The sequence below is a fragment of the Protomyctophum parallelum genome (genome assembly GCF_964188405.1).
Source record: "Protomyctophum parallelum genome assembly, chromosome: 10".
In the NCBI taxonomy this organism is placed as follows: Eukaryota; Metazoa; Chordata; class Actinopteri; order Myctophiformes; family Myctophidae; genus Protomyctophum; species Protomyctophum parallelum.
The window spans coordinates 7,186,602-7,205,608 of NC_139704.1; the positions used below are offsets into that span (position 1 = coordinate 7,186,602).

Genomic DNA, 19,007 nt, shown 5'->3' on the forward strand with positions numbered 1-19,007 from the left:
ACTGTGAACTCACTTTACACTTCATGTGTGAAAATAGACGGATCTACACAAGCTGTACAGGTTGTAACGTGGGGCAAATTGTAGATCTGCTGAATGACTGAATGACATAAATGACAATGATAATCGTATGTTAACACTGATTATGCTAATGACGTGTATACACGTCTTTCCTAATCAATCTGTGAGGGGTCTTGGACGTGTCTACACAAGTCTTTTTTTCAAACGAGATCGCTGTAATTGCCGTTCACTTCCTTGTTTACGGCCCGACTAAAGTGTCCCTTTAATCTAAATATACGGCACTCTCCATGGTTTTGACCAAAACGCAGACGTTCTGTACGCATTTCTGACTCACGTGTGACGTGATAATGGAAGATTATGCCTCACGGTTTTTGGGGGGTAATGGAAGGCGGGGGCTTTTCAGAGTAAAATCTGCCTCATCTGCTGGGCACTCTAGTGCCTTTATTGAGGAAGATTCCCCGCCAAAAGAAGTCTGCGACTAAACCTTGAGGTATTTATGGAAAAAATTATGATAGTCCTTTGCGCCTCCTGTGGTTTTCCAGAATTTCCACCCTCCAAATATGAGGAAAATGGCTGGTGTGTGAATATAGCCAATAGGGTGCCCAACAAGAATCTTCAGGGTTCAGTGTCCATCGTCCATTCATTGTGGGTAGTTAGCATTTCCATAGTTCAGAAGCACATACTGTATATCAGAGAGAGATTTCTGGTAGATAACTTGTGAACAGTGCAATATTCTAACTTTTTTTATTGGTCATTTTTTGAGTTATGTGTGTGGTGGCTGGGCGCACATATTAACTCTATATATGATGATTTCGGGTGTGCCAGTACAGTACAGTACAGTAGAGGGTACAGTAGAGGGACCCCCACAAGGTCATTTCTCAACTGTTTCTGACGCGGGGCGGCACACCAAAACCAGCCCGCGTTCCTGGGGGTCTGAAACGCCCCCCCCCCCCCCCACACACACACACACAGAGTTGCACCACTCACTTCACACGGGTGTGATTTTTTTATATTTTATTGTATACATTACAGTGTCTTTGTTGTTGCCCAGTTTGGTCAAGGCACTCAGGATCTTCTCCAGGGGCTCCTGGAGCCGGCGTCTATCAGCCGGGGTGTGTGTCAGAGGCAGGCAGGCGTTCCAGTAGTGTCTGGCTGCAGCCGTGCACAGGGCCATGTCCTCGGCTTTCTCTGCGTAGCTGAGAGAGAGAGGAGCACAGATGCTTGTAATGATTAGAAAGCCTGGTCTATATGGTCTGGTCTGGGCTGTGTGCAGTGTTGCGCACTGAAAATAGGCCGATCTACGAGTCATGTTGTGACGCGTTGCGTGACTGTGAGCTTGTAGATAATGAATTGCATATTTGCAGGTTGTTGCATTCAGAATGAGACAGATCGCCTCAAATCAGATTTGAAACCACCTCTGAATGAGGCTCAAATTACATTGGAAAAAAATAGTTAGGGTTAGAATCATTACATAATTGACAAGAAGTCTACATGATTAGACAATGTAGAATAATTGTTATTTTGATCAACGTTTGCCTGTTATCTCTCCTAATGGTACAATACAGCATGGAATTGTGGACACCATATTGAATTCATTCATTCATGTCATATGAAAGCTTTTTTCCAGTTTTGGAGAAATGGCTTATAGAGTAATGTCTTGCAGAAAACAGCGAGTTGAGAAAACAGGCTTGAAAGGTTCACTTCTGTGGTCTCTAACATTACAGTGACCTAGCTACATGTTTAAGCATTTAATTCATATTTACATGTAAAGAGTCTGCTTGTGCTATCAACTCATTTTGGAAAAAAAAATACGTTTTTCTCCTCTGGTGAAAAGCTGGAATTTGCGCGATGGCAAAAATCTGGTCACAAATGGTGGTCAGTGGCTCAAATGCAGAATACATAATGGGCCTTGATATGAAAAGGGTTGAAAACCACAGATGTATACAGTAGTGAGCAGCACCTGACACTGGAGAGGAGCACCGTCAGAGCATCAGTGTAACTGCGTGGATCACCATTAGACTCCTGGACCAAGCTCAAAGCCCTCAGACAGGCCACACTGCTCAGCATCTGGTTCACTGCAGACAGGCCGTAGCTGCATGGAACAGCAGTTCACATGGAATGAAGCAACAAATACAATCTCAAGACTGAAAATGTAATGATGATGATTTAGGTATTCATTCCAAACCTATTATTGCCATAACATTTCGGAGACATTCGTGTGCATGGACAATGCTTCTTGTGTTCTCTTGTGTTTGATCACTTCAAATACTCTTTCACCTTAAAATAACTAATGAACGAAAATAGCAGATCTAACAAGCTCACAACACAACACACTGCGATGCGTTGCGAGTTCCAAAATGTCTTCTAAATCTTGTCAACAAGGCCTGCAGTAGGCTATGCACTGGACAAATGTGCATGACATTTAACGAGGTCCAACGGGAGTTTCCATGTTGCACGGCATGACTACAGTCATTAGTATTACTGCCATCACCTGGGTGGGTCAGTCGTGTAACTTTCCCGACGTTAATGTTCAACAACAGAGCCATGCCAGGCACTGGGTCAGATACACTTACAGGGCACAGGGCGGTGGGTCAGATACACTTACAGGGCACAGGGCGGTGGGTCAGATACACTTACAGGGCACAGGGCGGTGGGTCAGATACACTTACAGGGCACAGGGCGGTGGGTCAGATACACTTACAGGGCACAGGGCGGTGGGTCAGATACACTTAAAGGGCACAGGGCGGTGGGTCAGATACACTTACAGGGCACAGGGCGGTGGGTCAGATACACTTACAGGGCACAGGGCGGTGGGTCAGATACACTTACAGGGCACAGGGCAGTGGGTCAGATACACTTACAGGGCACAGGGCAGTGGGTCAGATACACTTACAGGGCACAGGGCGGTGGGTCAGATACACTTACAGGGCACAGGGCGGTGGCTCAGATACACTTACAGGGCACAGGGTGGTGGCTCAGATACACTTACAGGGCGGTGGGTTAGATACACTTACAGGGCACAGGGCGCGGCGGCCTCCAGCCGCAAGGCGCTCTGGGTGCAGAGCAGGACCAGGCCGTGTTCCTCGGCACGGTGGCACAGGGCAGCCAGCTGGGCCCACACCTGCAGCTCCACCACCGCATCGCTCCACAGGCAGTCGGACGTCATGCGCACCAGCTTTAAAAAAATAAGGGAAACGTGTCACACGATGGGACAGACAGGTAGACAGGAAACGGGGAGAGAGATGGGTGGGAAGACACAGCAAAGTTCGTCGGGATTGGGACTCGAACCCGCGACACACTGTCATGCTTGACTACCAGCCAAGGTGCCTGGACCGCTAAGACGGCCCAAGCCAGTAGTGTTGGCCAGTAGTTTAGTTAGTCTTTGACTGAATGAATCTTCATTTAGTTTTAGTCATCTGAAATGTTTGTTTTAGTCGAATTGTAGTCGACTAAATATCACAAGATTTTAGTCAACTAAATCTACAGTTGATTTTGTCGACTAAAATGTATTTTGGCAGGCCTTGATGGTGTCGTAATGGCTTTTTTTTACACATGGTTGCATAGTGAAAATAGCCGATCTAAGATTGGCTATTTTCACTATGCAACCAAGCATAAAATACCTTGTCTTTTAGTTGTACTGGATCTCTTCTCCCACTAAGTCCCTCTCTAATATTTTATGGAGGGAGAGTTTCCCTCAGTGCAAATAGGTAGTCGATGAACATTTCCGTCATAGATTTAGTCAACAAAATCAACACTAGACGAGAGGGGGACGAGAGGGGGCAGAAGGAAATGTACTGTGGAGGCATGAAGGAGCAGGAACACGGAATGAGTCAGGAGGGGAGGGAATTTGGGATCTCATCAGAGAGTGGGAGGGAAAATAATTTAAGCCAAGGGAGTGAGGGAGAGAGAGAAGGCGGGTGAGATGTGCAGGGTTGAGATGAAGGAAGGGAGGGAGGCGAGGAAGCAGAGGAGGAGATGGGAGAGTACAAGAAGAGCAATGGAAAACAGGTACAGTATATGGCCCTTTCTGAAACCAGTCCCTTGACTTGAAGTGCTCTCGGGAGGTTCCCTCGTCAGGAAGTGCCCCTCCAGCTGAATCAAGTTCCCTTGATTAGGGTGCTGGGTATAAAACACTGTTTGGAAATACACTCGCCCTCCTTGTGCAGAAACAGGAAACAGACACCATTCGTTGCCATGGTGGTTTAGGTTACCATCATGCAATTGTGTTACCTGTTATTTTGTTTGTACAGTTATATTGCATTGCATCGTGTATGTTTGTGTGACATGTGGATTTCATTAATATGGAAAAAGGAAATACAGCGTGACTGTCAAAAATGTCATGTCATATACATCCATGGTGTTTATAAATCATTGTGTTAAAAGTTGTTTTGTTTGTGTGGCTTCATTTAGTTTTTTCACGGTGGGGTAAATAAAGAGCCCTTGTGAACATCAGTTGGAGCGTTGTCTATTCTGCATCAGATGAAGATTGTTTAGGAGTTTATTTATCATTTATTTGTGGTGGTACTTACATTTGTAGGTTGCGGTTTACATGTGGACAGAGAGCAGGGCTGCACAAGGCAATCGAGTCTAGATCGGCACAGACTCGCTCTTGAGGGCTTTATAAGCCACTTCCACTCAAGGCTGCTTGGTTTTGGACAACACTTAATATGGCGCAGCCTCGCGTGAACGCGCATATCGAGGGCAAGTGTGTAGGGCGAGTGGCGAGGAGATGGTTTCAGAAAGGGGGTATGAGTCCCGAGCAAGGCAGCGAGAAAGGGTGCAAGGAGAAATAACAAAGGGGAGAGGGGGAGGCGGGGCAGTGGCGTGCACAGACATTTAGAGGGGCAGGTGCTCAAGCGAAAAAAAGGGGCACCTTGTGCAGCGTGTGGAACCAGCCGGTTGCCTTAATAGCGTGAGATTCATAGATTCTCTGGCCTAAATAATATATTAGAAGCTTTTTATCAAGAATTGATCAATGTCACCATGGACTCCTCCCTCCACCAAAAATTGGAGGAGAAAAAGGGGGACAGAATTGGGGCAAGAAGAGTGACGGAAAACGAGAGGAGAAGAGTGTGGGAGTTGAGGCGAAAGCAAAGGGGGTTGGGGAGATTGGAGCGGGAGACAAAAAAAAAACAAAGGAAAGGAGGGGACAGAAAGACGGAGCGAGGGAGTTGGGATGAAATGTTTCTTTAACGCGAAGGCAGCCACAAATTAAAAATAGAACAATGTACTGTACTAGTACAAGTCAAGTCACACAAAAGCCATCAGCAGCCGTATACCGATGCATAGTGATGAGGGCACGCTTGCAAGACTTATGAACACAGTCTCAGACAAGAGGGGATGCGAGCGCTGCATGCCCGCGCCGGGCATCTGTTGCGTGCAATCTGGACATGTAAAAAAAATAATAGTGGGAATGTACGCTAGGGCTTTAAGCAACCAGTCGACTAGTAAATCCACTAGTCGACCTTGCTGGTACTAGTTGACTAGTTGATAAGAAAAAATGATTTTTGGTTTTTGTAGGCCTCAAGATCAGCTGCAAGCCTACAATGCTAGTTTATGGTCATCAATGTACACAGTTTTTAAATGTACAAATAGGTCGTTACATAAAAGGTAGTTGAACAAGTAGTCGACTAGTAAAAATCACTAGAAGTGAAAGCCCAGATGTACACGTAGAGTTACATACTGTGGCGAGGCTGGGTACAGAGAACTCCATCTGCCTGGGATTGCTGCTGTTGTACCGGAGCATCTCCACTCCCACCAGCACGCGCGTCATGGCCGATACAGACTCATTTACACACTGCAGGGGAGACACACACACACACACACACACACACACACACACACACACACACACACACACACACACACACACACACACACACACACACACACACACACACACACACACACACACACACACACACACACACACACACACACACACACACACACACACACACACAACTGATGGATATACAATAGTTATGTATAATTATACAGCCACGTACAGTATTTTACTACATGCTCATAAATTATGCATCCGCGTACCCACATTCTGAAACTCACTGTATGCTATTCAGCATGTGTTCCAAATGCATACGAGATGCTGTCGTCGATAATGCATGACTTCCCGTTGTGCGGAAAATGAGCCGATGAATGATTTATTGATTGCAATTACAGATAATTACCATTTATATTAACACTGCATTGCTTAATTTGCGCGTGTGGAAGTGACCCCGTTTCACAGCGATTCATTCAGATTCTGTGAGTGTATACAAATGTAACCAAATGGACCCGTAATTACCGATGGATACACAGATGGATTTGACTGTATACTTAGTCAATCAACAGTGAACGTATTCTGCTGAAGAATCAAACAGTCCATTTAACACAATTTTATGTGTATACACGTCTTTTATATCAAAACCATGGGGTGCTAAGGACGTGTATAGGCATCTTTTGGTCTTTTTTTATTGATATATAAAAAAATATATATATTCTTTTGGGTTGGCCTCTCCTGCAATGTACTAGAATGGCTCCTAATCTAGGGAACTCTCCATGGTTTTGACGAAAAGGACAATGTTCTGTCTTCATTCCTGACTTCAGCATGCCTCTCGTTTGGAATATTAACGCTTCTAGAGAGACTTTAGCGTGACCAGCGCGAGGTAAGAATGGAAGATTATGCCTCCCATTTTTTGGGGGGGGAAGGGAAGGTGGAGCTTTTCAGGGTAAAATCTGCCATATCTGACACATTTACATACGTCCATAATAACACCAGTAAGCCCAGAAATGGCTCGGTACAGCAGAGGAATTAGAGGATATATATACAGTAATTAACAGCTTAACATTAAGAATTAACTAATTAGTCACATGTTAATTGAATGGAAAAATTGCCATGCCATCAATGCATGCTGCTTCATGGTAGTCAAAAAACCCAGGATTACAGTGGATGGATTGGCATTTCAGGCAATCACAACAAAACATTAAAAAAATATACAATACAGATGTTCACAAGCTTACAATACGTTGTGGTGCCGACGCTTGTGAGCTTGTAGATAGTTTATATATATATATATATATATATATTTATTCTTTTTGGGCGGGAACCCATGTTGGTGTTTTAAAGCATTATGTTATACATGTGCCTCAAATCTTTGAGCATATATTATTGCAGAGTGAACATTTTAACTCAAATCTTTGCTTCTGGGGCGGTCCCTGGAGGACAATTACATAGTTTCTGGGGGTCCTTGACATGAAATATTGAGCACCACTGATACAGAAACATAGGCATTTCAGACAACTGCCAGGATTTAGAACACTTCTTTTCAGGCCTAAATGGGTTAAATTAGCGCATCAGTGAGTATAATACCTCGTCATCGACGTCCATCTTTGGACCGATCTGCTGGTGCAGGTGTGTCTTGATCTGCACCCATGTTGCCACGACTCGTTTCCTCACTGTGATGGGGACACGCTCCGCTGGGACGTTGCAGTTGGACAGGCGAAGGGCGTAGTCACACAGCTATAGAAAGACATGATATGACTGTGCAGTAAGTGACAACATTATAGAATGCTAAAATTTCCATTTTAGTCATAATCTCTCTCAGTCACCCGGAATGTTTTAGTGTTAGTCTGGTTTTAGTCGACTAAATGTCATAAGGTTTTAGTTGACTAAAACTACAGTTGATTTAGTCGACTGAAATGTATTTTGGCGGGCCTTGATGCCGTCGTAATGACTGATTTTACACTTGCTGGAAATAGCAATGCAGTGCGACGCGTTGTGAGCTTGTAGATCGGCTATTTTCAGCATGCAACCAAGTGTAGAATGACTTATACTGGATGTCTTGTCCACTAGTCCCTTCCTAACGTTTTAGTCTAATTTGTATTTGTTGACAAAACTGTCAGAATATTTAGTCTTAGTTTTAGTCAACGAAAACAACACTGTCTACTACTGCATGTTCCTCTATAGCTATAGCAAAGCATAGCTCAGGGCATCAACAACACGGGTGAAACTCCCATGGGGGGCCTCTCTCTCGCTGAAAGTGTTTGCATTAACGACACTGTCTGCGAGGCACCTTAGATAAGAGCGTTCATAAAGTGGTGTTATGTTACAGTATATTATGTATCTGCAAGACTCTCTCTTCAAGTGAACACACTAGTCTTTGGCTACGCTGTATAGACCAAGTCATCTTCACGCAAGACAACGAGTCTTCTGTGACGTAAAGCCTGCAGTGTACAGTACTGTACGTGAAAATAGGAGTTCATGGTGCATTTATATAGCGTTTTTATCCAAAGTGCTTTACATAGATTGTGCATTACATTCATCCATTCACACACCGATGACGGAGGAAACCATGCAAGGCACCAACCTGCACATGAGGAGCAATTAGGGGTTCAGTGTCTTGCTCAAGGACACTTCAACACCAACTCTGGGGGAGCCGGGTTCGAACTGGGAACGGGTTCGAACGGTTATTCCATCCTGCAGTTTACCGGCTACACTACCACGGATCCACTGCCACCCCCAATCACATATTATCCATATTATAACATATCCATTATTATCCTACTATTATCACATAATATCCAATCACAGCAAGCCCTGTAATATAAAGATGTGCCGTTTGAGATGTTGTCCTGATTCAATTCAGTAGAGTGTCAGTGCATTGTCAGAAACAGAACAATTCAGTAGATTGTCAGTGCATTGTCAGAAACAGAACAGTTCAGTAGATTGTCAGTGCATTGTCAGAAACAGAACAATTCAGTAGATTGTCAGTAGAGCGTCAGTGCATTGTCAGAAACAGAACAATTCAGTAGATTGTCAGTGCAGTCAGAAACAGAACGATTCAGTAGATTGTCAGTGCATTTTCAGAAACAGAAACAATTCAGTAGATTGTCAGTGCATTGTCAGAAACAGAACAGTTCAGTAGATTGTCAGTGCAGTCAGAAACAGAACATTGTCAGTGAAAGGTGGGGGGGGCATTTGCCACGGTGTTATGTTCCTTCTATTCAGATTCCCTGAATAGATAAGAGTTTGTTCCCCTGCTGGACACTTATTTTCAGTAGCAGTAGCATCAGGAGAGCGTGACGATAGAGATGGAATGGCACATCTGTGCAGTTATCAGTCCCAAAACTCCCCTTTTTTATGCATCCCTCCGTTGCCCCTGGCTGCTACTCCCCGCCGTTTGAACCTTCCACCATCCAGCAGGAGAGTTAGACTCTACATCGATGCATGATCATTATAGGATCGACTGCTCACCTGCTGTGTTGCCTCCGAAGGAGGAGGGATAACCTCCTATAATAATAATCTACTGTATCTACTGTTTCCTTTCCAGTTTTCCCAATAAGGAAAGTGAGAGTGAAACGGTTTGAAAGGGTATTTTTAACTCATCTTCAAAAAAGGACGATGTTTTAGTTGATAATTCACTGATAATAAGGCGCTGTATGAACTTATGGGAATTGGCAGGTCCTTTGAATGTACCGGTAATAAGAGAAGAAAAGTAGCATTTTAACTGCAGCAGCAAGAACAGAGGAATAAGAGTCCATTGGTACAATGAGGCCATGTAATAATGGGGCCGTGTGTGAATTGTGTATGTGTGTGTGTACTTGCAGGGCTGGGGGTGGGGGTGTGTGTGTGTGTGTGTGTGTGTGTGTGTGTGTGTGTGTGTGTGTGTGTGTGTGTGTGTGTGTGTGTGTGTGTATTTGTGTAACTTTGCATAAATAGTTCAGGTGCAGCAATTTCCTCTGTGTGGACAAATACATTACATCATCTTCAAATAAACTATTTAATTTTTCACCAAAGACGGAGTGCCTTGGATTATTTTCTTTTCAAGTCTGCAATTCACATTTTGATAAGCAGTACTACTTGGAGGAAGGATACCTTTATAGTTCAGGTGCAGCAATTTCCTCTGTGTGGACATAAATAAATTGTTAAAATGTGTGTGTGTGTGTGTGTGTGTGTGTGTGTGTGTGTGTGTGTGTGTGTGTGTGTGTGTGTGTGTGTGTGTGTGTGTGTGTGTGTGTGTGTGTGTGTGTGTGTGTGTGTGTGTGTGTGTGTGTGTGTGTGTGTGTGTGTGTGTGTGATATATGTGTATAGGTTCAAGGTTGTACTTTATCGTTACATCTTGTGTACAGGTACATAAGAGTCAAACTTATTTTAGTTTGGCTTCCTTCAGACAACACAGCAGCATTCAGTAGCTAGTGTAGCATTCATAACAAAAACACAGCAAGCACAGCGAACAAATAGATAGAATACAGAGTGCAAGAAAGAGCAAACAAAGAGTAAAACAAATAGTAAAATATTTATATGTGCATGTTTTCCCTGTAGTAGCAAAGTAGCAGATTGATTGCAGAAGATGGAGGAAAGACTTTGATGCAAAAAAAATAAAGAGATTCAAAGAGATTCGTCTTACTTTCACAGTCCATTCAGTGTAGCTCCACGCACGAGAGAGCAGGTCAATGTACTGTACATCAATCTCCCCATCGTCGTAACACGACCCCAGTCTTTGATATTTAATAAATAGCCCGCGTTCCGCCTGCATGAGCAAACTGTCTCAGTCAGCATTTGAGTCTATCTGCTCCAGTCAGCAGTTAAGTGTTTTTATTTGTGCGGGAGGAAACAAACGAACCTCTCGGCGTGCAGAAAGATTGAAACACGCCGATCGGGCGGTCTGACGAATCAAATAAACTTCAAACCAGCCACGCCAGCTCAACACTTACAGCGTAAACCGTTGCATACCTACTCTGTCTTCAAAGTTCATGCATCAGTGTATTGCATTCTGACAGAGAATAAATAAAAAGGCACAAAACACACTGCTATAGAGTGTTACAATCCCAAACCCGACGAGCGGCCCGGAAGAGTATTTCTCATTATTGTTTTCCCATAGACGTTTCAGAAAGTATTTATTTTAAGACCTGTAAGCCTCGGACAAAACCAACTCGGATGGTGACAACGAAACACAATTTTTGGACGAAGAAAAAAATTAGAAATAAGAAAGAAATCACACCTGTGTGAAGTGACCCAACGTAAATGTTGGCGGCGCGGGCGGTATTAAAATGCCTGCGGGCGGGCACGGGCGGTCAAAAAGAAAACAGCGGCCCCCGCGAATCCCGCATCGTCCCGCAATCAACCAGATACAGAGCTTATATAACCTACAGTTTAGCAAAATATAAATGTCTGATGAGAACGTATAATTTCCATGCGCTGGACAAGCACCGTGGAATCAGTCTCACTCTCTCCAACAGGCATCATCAGCCACGCTCCCAAAGCGGCCGCACCTGTCAATCATTAGTAGGCTAATCACTCTGAGAAGTACATGCGTGGTGGTTGCACACCGGCCGCGTTTTTCGGAAAACCGATGGGGAAACGCCACTTAAAAATCCGAATTTGCGCCCGGTGTGTGGAGAGCTTTACCGTGTGGGGGTCCCTCTACTGTACTGTAGCCTACTGTACTGTCACTGTACTGTACTGGCACACCCGAAATCATCATATACAGTATATACAGTTAATATGTGAGTGTGTGTTTGATTGTGCAGTTGGTGAAAAACAACCATGCTATTTTCGTGCTCATACCCAGGCACCCACCCACCCAGCTGCACTCCGTAAGGGCAGGGTACAACACTTTTGTTGTTTTTAGTATTTGTTCGGCCCAAAAAAAGGTTTTTGTCATGTCATATGTCACCATCTAAGTTGGCTTTGTCCGAGGCTTACAGGTCTTTAAATAAATACTTTTTGAAACGTCTATGGGAGAAAAATAAAAGAATGGGAAATTCTCTTCCGGGCGACTTGTCGTCATGGAAGGGGGCAGGACTGGGACGCTCTACTATATGCTCAGATATGTAGTATGTAATATGTATGTAGACACACACACCCACACACCCCTACCTCCAAAGCCTTCCGGATGTCCTGGAGGGCAGCTGGGTCTAGGGGGACGCCACCATGGAGGCTACTGGCCCTCTCCATCAACTTGCCGGCTCCTTTCTTTGCCTTGTCCTCGGCCGGAGCTGCCCTGCGGCGGTCCTCTGGTTCACACAGGGGTTGGATGAAGCCCTGAGCCACCGCGTCGCACAGCAGCACACACAGAACGCGATCCCTGCCAGACACAGAAGGAGCGTTCTGCTAAATGTTGGACAATTCCCTTTGTGACATTATCTAGGAAAAATGTTATAAATCACACCCATGTGAACTGAGCGGTGCAGGCTGCTCTAAACAGACAGACAGACAGACATACACACAATGGCCAGGGCTGCTCAACAACACAGTAATACCGCTGCTGCTGGTATTACAGCTGCTTGTACTTAACAGACATACATACAGTACAGACATACACATGCGGCTAGTCATTGGAGTGGTTGGGCACTGCTCAAAAAATAAGAAACAAAAATGCACTTGATGTGGTGCTTTAATCCCTAAATTATTTCAGATAAAATAACTATAACAAAAAAAACATCGCGTGGATGCACCTGGGACGTATCCTCAGTGATGTATCCTGAGGTCAACAGGGTTTCGGGTCTCTCAACATCACACCCCTCACTCAGGCGACCCAGCCGGGAGTGATCAAGTCCCGACTTACGTCCCAGTAGCTACCCTCAATCAGTCACACTAGGGAAAAACCAGGGGCACACAATCCGTTGGAACTACTCCAGAACTACTCTGCCAGGGCTGGGAGGTACACTTCTGGCACATGGAGGGACTAGGCTCTGGGGGTTGTCTCACCAGGTCCACTCCTGCTCTCACCAAGAGTAGAGCGAGGACCTGTGCGTTGCACCAGAGTCCCAGCACCAGACAGTTCATTCAGTTCATTTACTCTCCATGAAATTGGAGATTAAATGTGTCCGCATAATTTCTTGGACACTGCAGAAGGGGGAATATCAATGAATCTCGATAAATCCACATAATTACCCCCACTGCGCCGTAGGTAGGTCAGTTTAGTCAGTATTCATGAACATTTAATTCTGTCTCGCACGGCCTTGGAGTTTAACACGCTTCTTATTCTGTGATATCAGAGGCACAGCTCCTCAGACAACGAAATGGAGATTTAAATAAAGATCTTAAAAGGTAACTGACAGGCTAGCATGTACTGTACAGCAGGGTGACTTTTACTACACTTCGGAACTTTTAGAAGCGAGGCTTATTTGGATGTGAAAGGTTTTTTTCTTTTTAAACCTCCAATTAGTCCAGCTAGGCTTTTAACCACTTTAACCATAATTTTAAACTTTAGCCGTTGAAAAATCGTGAAGATTTGGCTCAAATCTTTGAATATATATTCTTTCACAGTGAACGTTTTTAACTCAAATCTTTACTTCTGTGGGGGGGGGAACAAAATATGTTTTTAAGATGGTGGTCGGCGGCCGAATACAGATCATTCTGGGGGGGTTTGAGCACCACTGATATAGAAACATAGGTTCTTCAGAAAACTGTCAGGATTTAGAAGACATTTTGTAGAATCTGGTTCTCAGGTCTCAACAAGGAGCAATGCTCTGTGATTCAGACCCACCCATAGAACTCTGTTTGCCTCAACATCTCCACGAGCCTCTGGAGCGTCGGCATGAGGTGGAGGTACTCTCCAGACAGCAGAAGGTGCTTGTTGTAATTCCACAGGTACACGGCCGCGTTGGCCACCACCCAACGCTCTTTGATCTCCGATCCCAGCTCTGCTGCCCGCAGGAAGCTGGATGTGGCATGAGCGGACAGACCTTGGATCCAGTCTCTGAAGATGGTGGGAAAAAGAGCGCATGCATGTTCGTGCCTCGCTTGGACAAAAACAATTGCCGACCTACAAGGTCACAGCACATCGTAGCACAATGAGTTGTGAGCTTGTAGGTCGGTTTTTTTCCAGGACAAAGACATTTGGTGTAGAATGTAGATGGAAAAAAAAGGAAGAAAGGAGGTGACCAAGTCAAGACCCCTGGGGGACTCCAGTGTACAAAGTATATAGGATTTAAGTAGTTACAGGGAAGACACAGTTTGTGTTGGAGAGCGAGAGAAAGCAAGGCACAGTGAATTTAGCCATTATGCTTAGCACTGCTTGACATTATACTGTATGCATTTATTCCCCGTTTTAAAATGTAAAAGATGGACTGGATTGATAGCATTTGGAAGCGAGAGAAAGGAAAGGCAGACATTTTAACATAATACAACATGTCCTGGAGTGCTTATCGAATTTAGAAAGAAAGTTATAGTAGAAAGGGGATTGGAGTTTGTACATCCTATATGGATTTAAAGATTTGACGTGTTTGACGTTTTGAAGTGTTGAATGTTGTAACACTGTGCATTTGGGAGGTTTTGTGAATTTAGCTTCTTTTGCTTAGCACTGCTTGACATTATACTGTATGCATTTATTCCTTGTTTTAAATGTCAAATATAGACTCGACTGATAGCATTTGGAAGCGAGAGAAAGAACGGCAGAAAACTTTACATCTAACAACATGTCCTGGAGTGCGTATCGAATTTAGAAAGAATGTTATCATAGTGGGATCAGAGATGATGCCACTTTTCCAAAGTTGCCAAGCGCTTCACGGATAATACATTAAACAGAAATAGATACAGTAACACATATACTGTGTCTTATATAAATAATGATAATACAAATTAATTGGAGGATTCCGTTAGGAAAGAATAAAGTGGAGAAATATGATGAGAACAAGTTCATGAGTTCAAACATAACTTTCAACATTATTCAACATACTGCAAGAGCCAACACGCTTAACAAGTTTAACAGCGCAAAGTTCATTGACTGGAGTACCAGGGACAGGTCATCAGTACAGACAGGCTATATACAGGCAGGGGAGGATTATCCAAAAGGCCTGTTGGGCCCAGGCCCAGGGGCCCCTGAGCTAGGGGGGGCCGCATATTTTATTAATGGATCATTGCTGACCATGCACTATCTGGTCAATTCAAAACTGTTAACATTTTCTTCCCATGACTGGTTGGTTTGACAGCCCTGATAGCATCACAGTCCTCCCCCAAATCCCAAAGGCTTCTGAGGAACACTTCCTAACCAGGGAGTGCATTGACGAGGCCTATAATAATGTTGATCGCAATCTGACTTTTTAAACAAGAAGTGCAAAAGGGTATGACGTATCACTCACTTTCTATACTCATGAGACCTATATGATGAAAACGCTATCATGAAGTATTGGCATGTCATTTCGACCCACCACTTCAAAAATCTGCGGTCACAGAGTAATAGTCTGGCCAAGGCCAGTATACAGACCATCCCCAAGCAGACCCTTAGCAAATCTGACAGATGGCAATTATCCAGATGGCATCTGTGCCCAGTGTAGAATAACACCCATAAATCTTTTGACGCCCAACGTTCTAGGTCTAATAAATGCAATTCTTTGAGGGGAATCATTATGCAACAGACAGAAAGTAATAATATCAGTATATTGTTATGACATTTATGACTTTGACAAGTAATTATTTTGGGAACGTTTTGGATGTACAAATCCTAGTTTGTGTATCCAAAACGTTCCCAAAATAATAATAATGTAAAGATTTGACATGAGTGTTGAATGTTGTGCACACTGTGCATTTGGGAGGTTGTGTGAATTTGGCTCTTTTGCTTAGAACTACGTGGACATTATAATGAATGCATTTATTCCCGTTTGAAAATGTAAAATATAGACTCGAATCTCGATTGATAGCATTTGGAAAATATGCTTACTTGTACATATTATGCAGATGGCATGCGTGGGTGTGCATGCAGCGCACATGCAGATTTGATGTCATGTGCTCGCTTCCAGCAATTAGAGTGGCTGCTGATGTTAGAGCTATACTACAGCCAACAGAGATGTGTACAAGGAAAAAATAATGAGATACTATATTAGAAAATAAGCTGTGTGTGTTATTGCCAGATTAGCTCTACTAAAACTAAAGAAAAAAAACATTGTGAGACAATGCACTGCAAAAGTCAATTATACTGGAGATAATTAAGTAATTTCTTGAAAATACTGCATTTAATCAAGCGTGAATGTCATTTTGAGTTATTTTAAGTTATTACATGAAATGAACACATAAATTAAACAGGAATTTGGATTATTTTAATTATCCCGGAGGGTATTTTTTTCCTAAAGATAGAATTGCTTGGGTTTACCATGGCTTCTAGGACACTGTGCAACAATGAAAGTGTGTGTGTGTGTGTGTGTGTGTGTGTGTGTGTGTGTGTGTGTGTGTGTGTGTGTGTGTGTGTGTGTGCAGATTAGTGTACGTATATGAATGGGTGGGTGTTGCCACCTGTACACTGCCCAGTGTGTATCTTCGGCAGACACATGAGCCCCTCTCCCCCCCGGGGGGACGGCAGGGCTGTTGAACTGCTGCCCCTCTGCTCGTAGCTTCTGGATGGTGGCCTGATGAACAACAACAACAACAACAAAAGGCCTCCATTTCTCCTCTCATTGACATGACCTGCACCGTTCATAACCCCAACATGTTAAAAACAAATGTACACATTGACCCACACACCGTCTGGCATATTGAGAACGGAGAATGCTCACAGCAGCAGACATGCATTATAGGATTGGAAATATACTGTAGTTTAGTTTCGGCTGGTTGCACTGTTGTACCCACATTTCATCAAACCAGTTAATTTGTTTACATCCACAGTGACATTAAACATGACAGCACTGAAAATTAGGGATGCACCGATCACATTTCTTTTTGCTCCCGATCAGATCCTGATTACCGGTACTGTATTTTTATTTTGAGTATCTGCCAATACCGTTTTTTTCCCGATGCGATATTTATATTGTTATAGAACACTTATGCCATATCACAATAGTACAATATCCAAAAGACAATATGCAGTCGAATATCATGATATGGATATAATATTGATACTAAGAATGTCCCGATAACGTTTTTTTTTGCTCCAGATCCGAATCCGATCTTTTGAAAATGATGTAGATCGGTCACGATTTCTGATCAAGTGATCAGATCGGGACAACTAGTACATTATTCATATGATGACCGGGGGTGTTGTTGTTTGTAGGACACCGGTTAGAAGTGATGCGATTACCTCGGCATTGATGAAGCACACTTCAGCCAGGAGGCAGAGTAAGTCCCTTTCTGAGCTTTGGGTGGGTTTGTGACCATGTTGACCACCTTCCTCGTGGGTCGGTTTATGACCATGACCACCTTCCTCATGGATCTCTTGCGTCAAGTATTTACCTGCTGGATTGAAATGAGATTGGATTTAGACTAGTCTGGGCTGTGAGAAATGTCCGTCACCTTCTCCTTACTCTTTACTTGGGACACTGATATGCAGGCTATATTATATTTATATACTGTATGTGGCGTGGACCATTATAACCAGGCCAGAAGGCAGTGTGTACATATTGTTGATTTGTTTATTTGTCCGTCCAGCATATGGAGAACAGTATAGTACGGTATCTACTAAGTCACTATCCCTCTGCAGCCAAATCGGCTTTACACTCAAATCCCAAACTTTGACTTTGAACAGCATGTATTTAGTTTATAAATAATCAACTGGGAACATTGTGATAAGTATCCCCCTAATCATATCAAACTAAATTGGAAGAATCATTTAAGTTGAAGTGGAAACATAATTGCACTACCCCCCTAACCATATCAAACTAAATTAGAAAAATCATAAGTTGAAGTGGAAACATAATTGCACTACTCTACTATATATATTGCCAATTAAACATTGCTTAAAATCTAAAATGTAACAGCAGCTTATGAGAAGCCTGCACAAAATAATTTCACACATTGTTATACCTGGTGTAAACTTGTGATGTGAGAATAAATAAGTTGATGGAAATAGAAGAACCAAAAATACCTCAAACTAATGGTGTTTGCAAATGTTCACTTCCTCGCTGTCTTAATTATCCCCGTGTGATGAACAAAACAAGACAGAAAGATGTAACATCAGGCAATAATATGTAAATGAACTGCGGAACACGTCCTGCTTCAAGCCACGCAACAGCCATACACAATTTCACAATGGAAACGGATGCTGAAAATGCATCAATTTACTTGGAGGGGGGAAACAGACATCTGTCTGTTTCCATCTCAATCAAGTTTATGGGAATTCAACTTCAAGGACTATAACAGCATTTTTCAGGCATCTCTACATTTATTTATTTTATGAAGTCCATAGAAAAAAGAAAATACCAGCTCTAGGCCTCCATCTTCTCGGTATCGCTGCAGAAACTTTCCAGCCCGAATAATTATCACTACAATACACAGAATGCTAACATTCTTTCTCACAAACGTTCTTTCTTTTCGTTGGCAAAGGGAGACGCTTGTCTTGGAGATATAGACTGCAGAAGGAGGTTGAGAACAGACCATGAGTTGGTCGGGTTGTTCTGTGACCTACACAACAACGGACTCCAGGGAAAACGGCAAAGTCCCGTCGCACTGCCAGATAGACTGCTCCACAGACATTTTCCCCACTAACCACTAGTATTTTATTGTTGGTGGTGCTGAAAAGTGCAATTGTGTGGAAAGCAGCAACAATGCACTAGATTTATTTGCAGTTGAGACATTTTCTTAGAACAAATTATCCCACAGTATGAACAACAACCCAGTCATCCAGTTCTAGACAGTTTCTTCAACATTGAGCCCTTTGAAAAAGGGCTCAAGTCTCTCAATTCCATGACACCTTGCAGGCCGTGACTAACCTATATTGTATCTTCACGCTTGTTTGGGAGTATGTGGATAAAATAAAAAATGTGTTTGTTACTGCCTGACTGTCACTCTGGGGCGGAGTAGGCGGCTGGGAATAGGCCAATATAACAGCACAAACCACCCCTAAATGCCCCCAAAACGGCCTCACCCTCAGAGGTGTTAATCCAGCCCTGGCTGTTTGTTTAGATCATGGTTTACATTCACCATCGCTAGTCCCTACATTTGTATCCGTAAGACGAGCGGGGCGAGGGATCGCATGCTCATTCTAGGAACTCCAAATTCGTGTTGTGATGTCATGTCACATACGTTTGGTGGATTCATCGTTTTGCCCGTTTACATGGAC

The 19,007-nt window shown here is 43.4% G+C and overlaps 1 protein-coding gene across 1 annotated transcript in view; it reads right to left on the reverse strand.

The window, feature by feature from the left end:
- Positions 1-19,007, reverse strand: part of cfap46 (cilia and flagella associated protein 46) — a gene marked incomplete at both ends in the record, with an annotated part of 96,052 nt that overhangs the window by 55,981 nt on the left and 21,064 nt on the right. Inside the window, 9 exons of the mRNA XM_083774304.1 lie at positions 1,049-1,214; positions 1,979-2,110; positions 3,033-3,193; positions 5,702-5,815; positions 7,388-7,537; positions 11,897-12,104; positions 13,509-13,721; positions 16,256-16,362; positions 17,031-17,185. Coding sequence (XP_083630430.1) covers positions 1,049-1,214; positions 1,979-2,110; positions 3,033-3,193; positions 5,702-5,815; positions 7,388-7,537; positions 11,897-12,104; positions 13,509-13,721; positions 16,256-16,362; positions 17,031-17,185 — 1,406 coding nt within the window. The remainder of the gene's footprint in view (positions 1-1,048; positions 1,215-1,978; positions 2,111-3,032; positions 3,194-5,701; positions 5,816-7,387; positions 7,538-11,896; positions 12,105-13,508; positions 13,722-16,255; positions 16,363-17,030; positions 17,186-19,007) is intronic.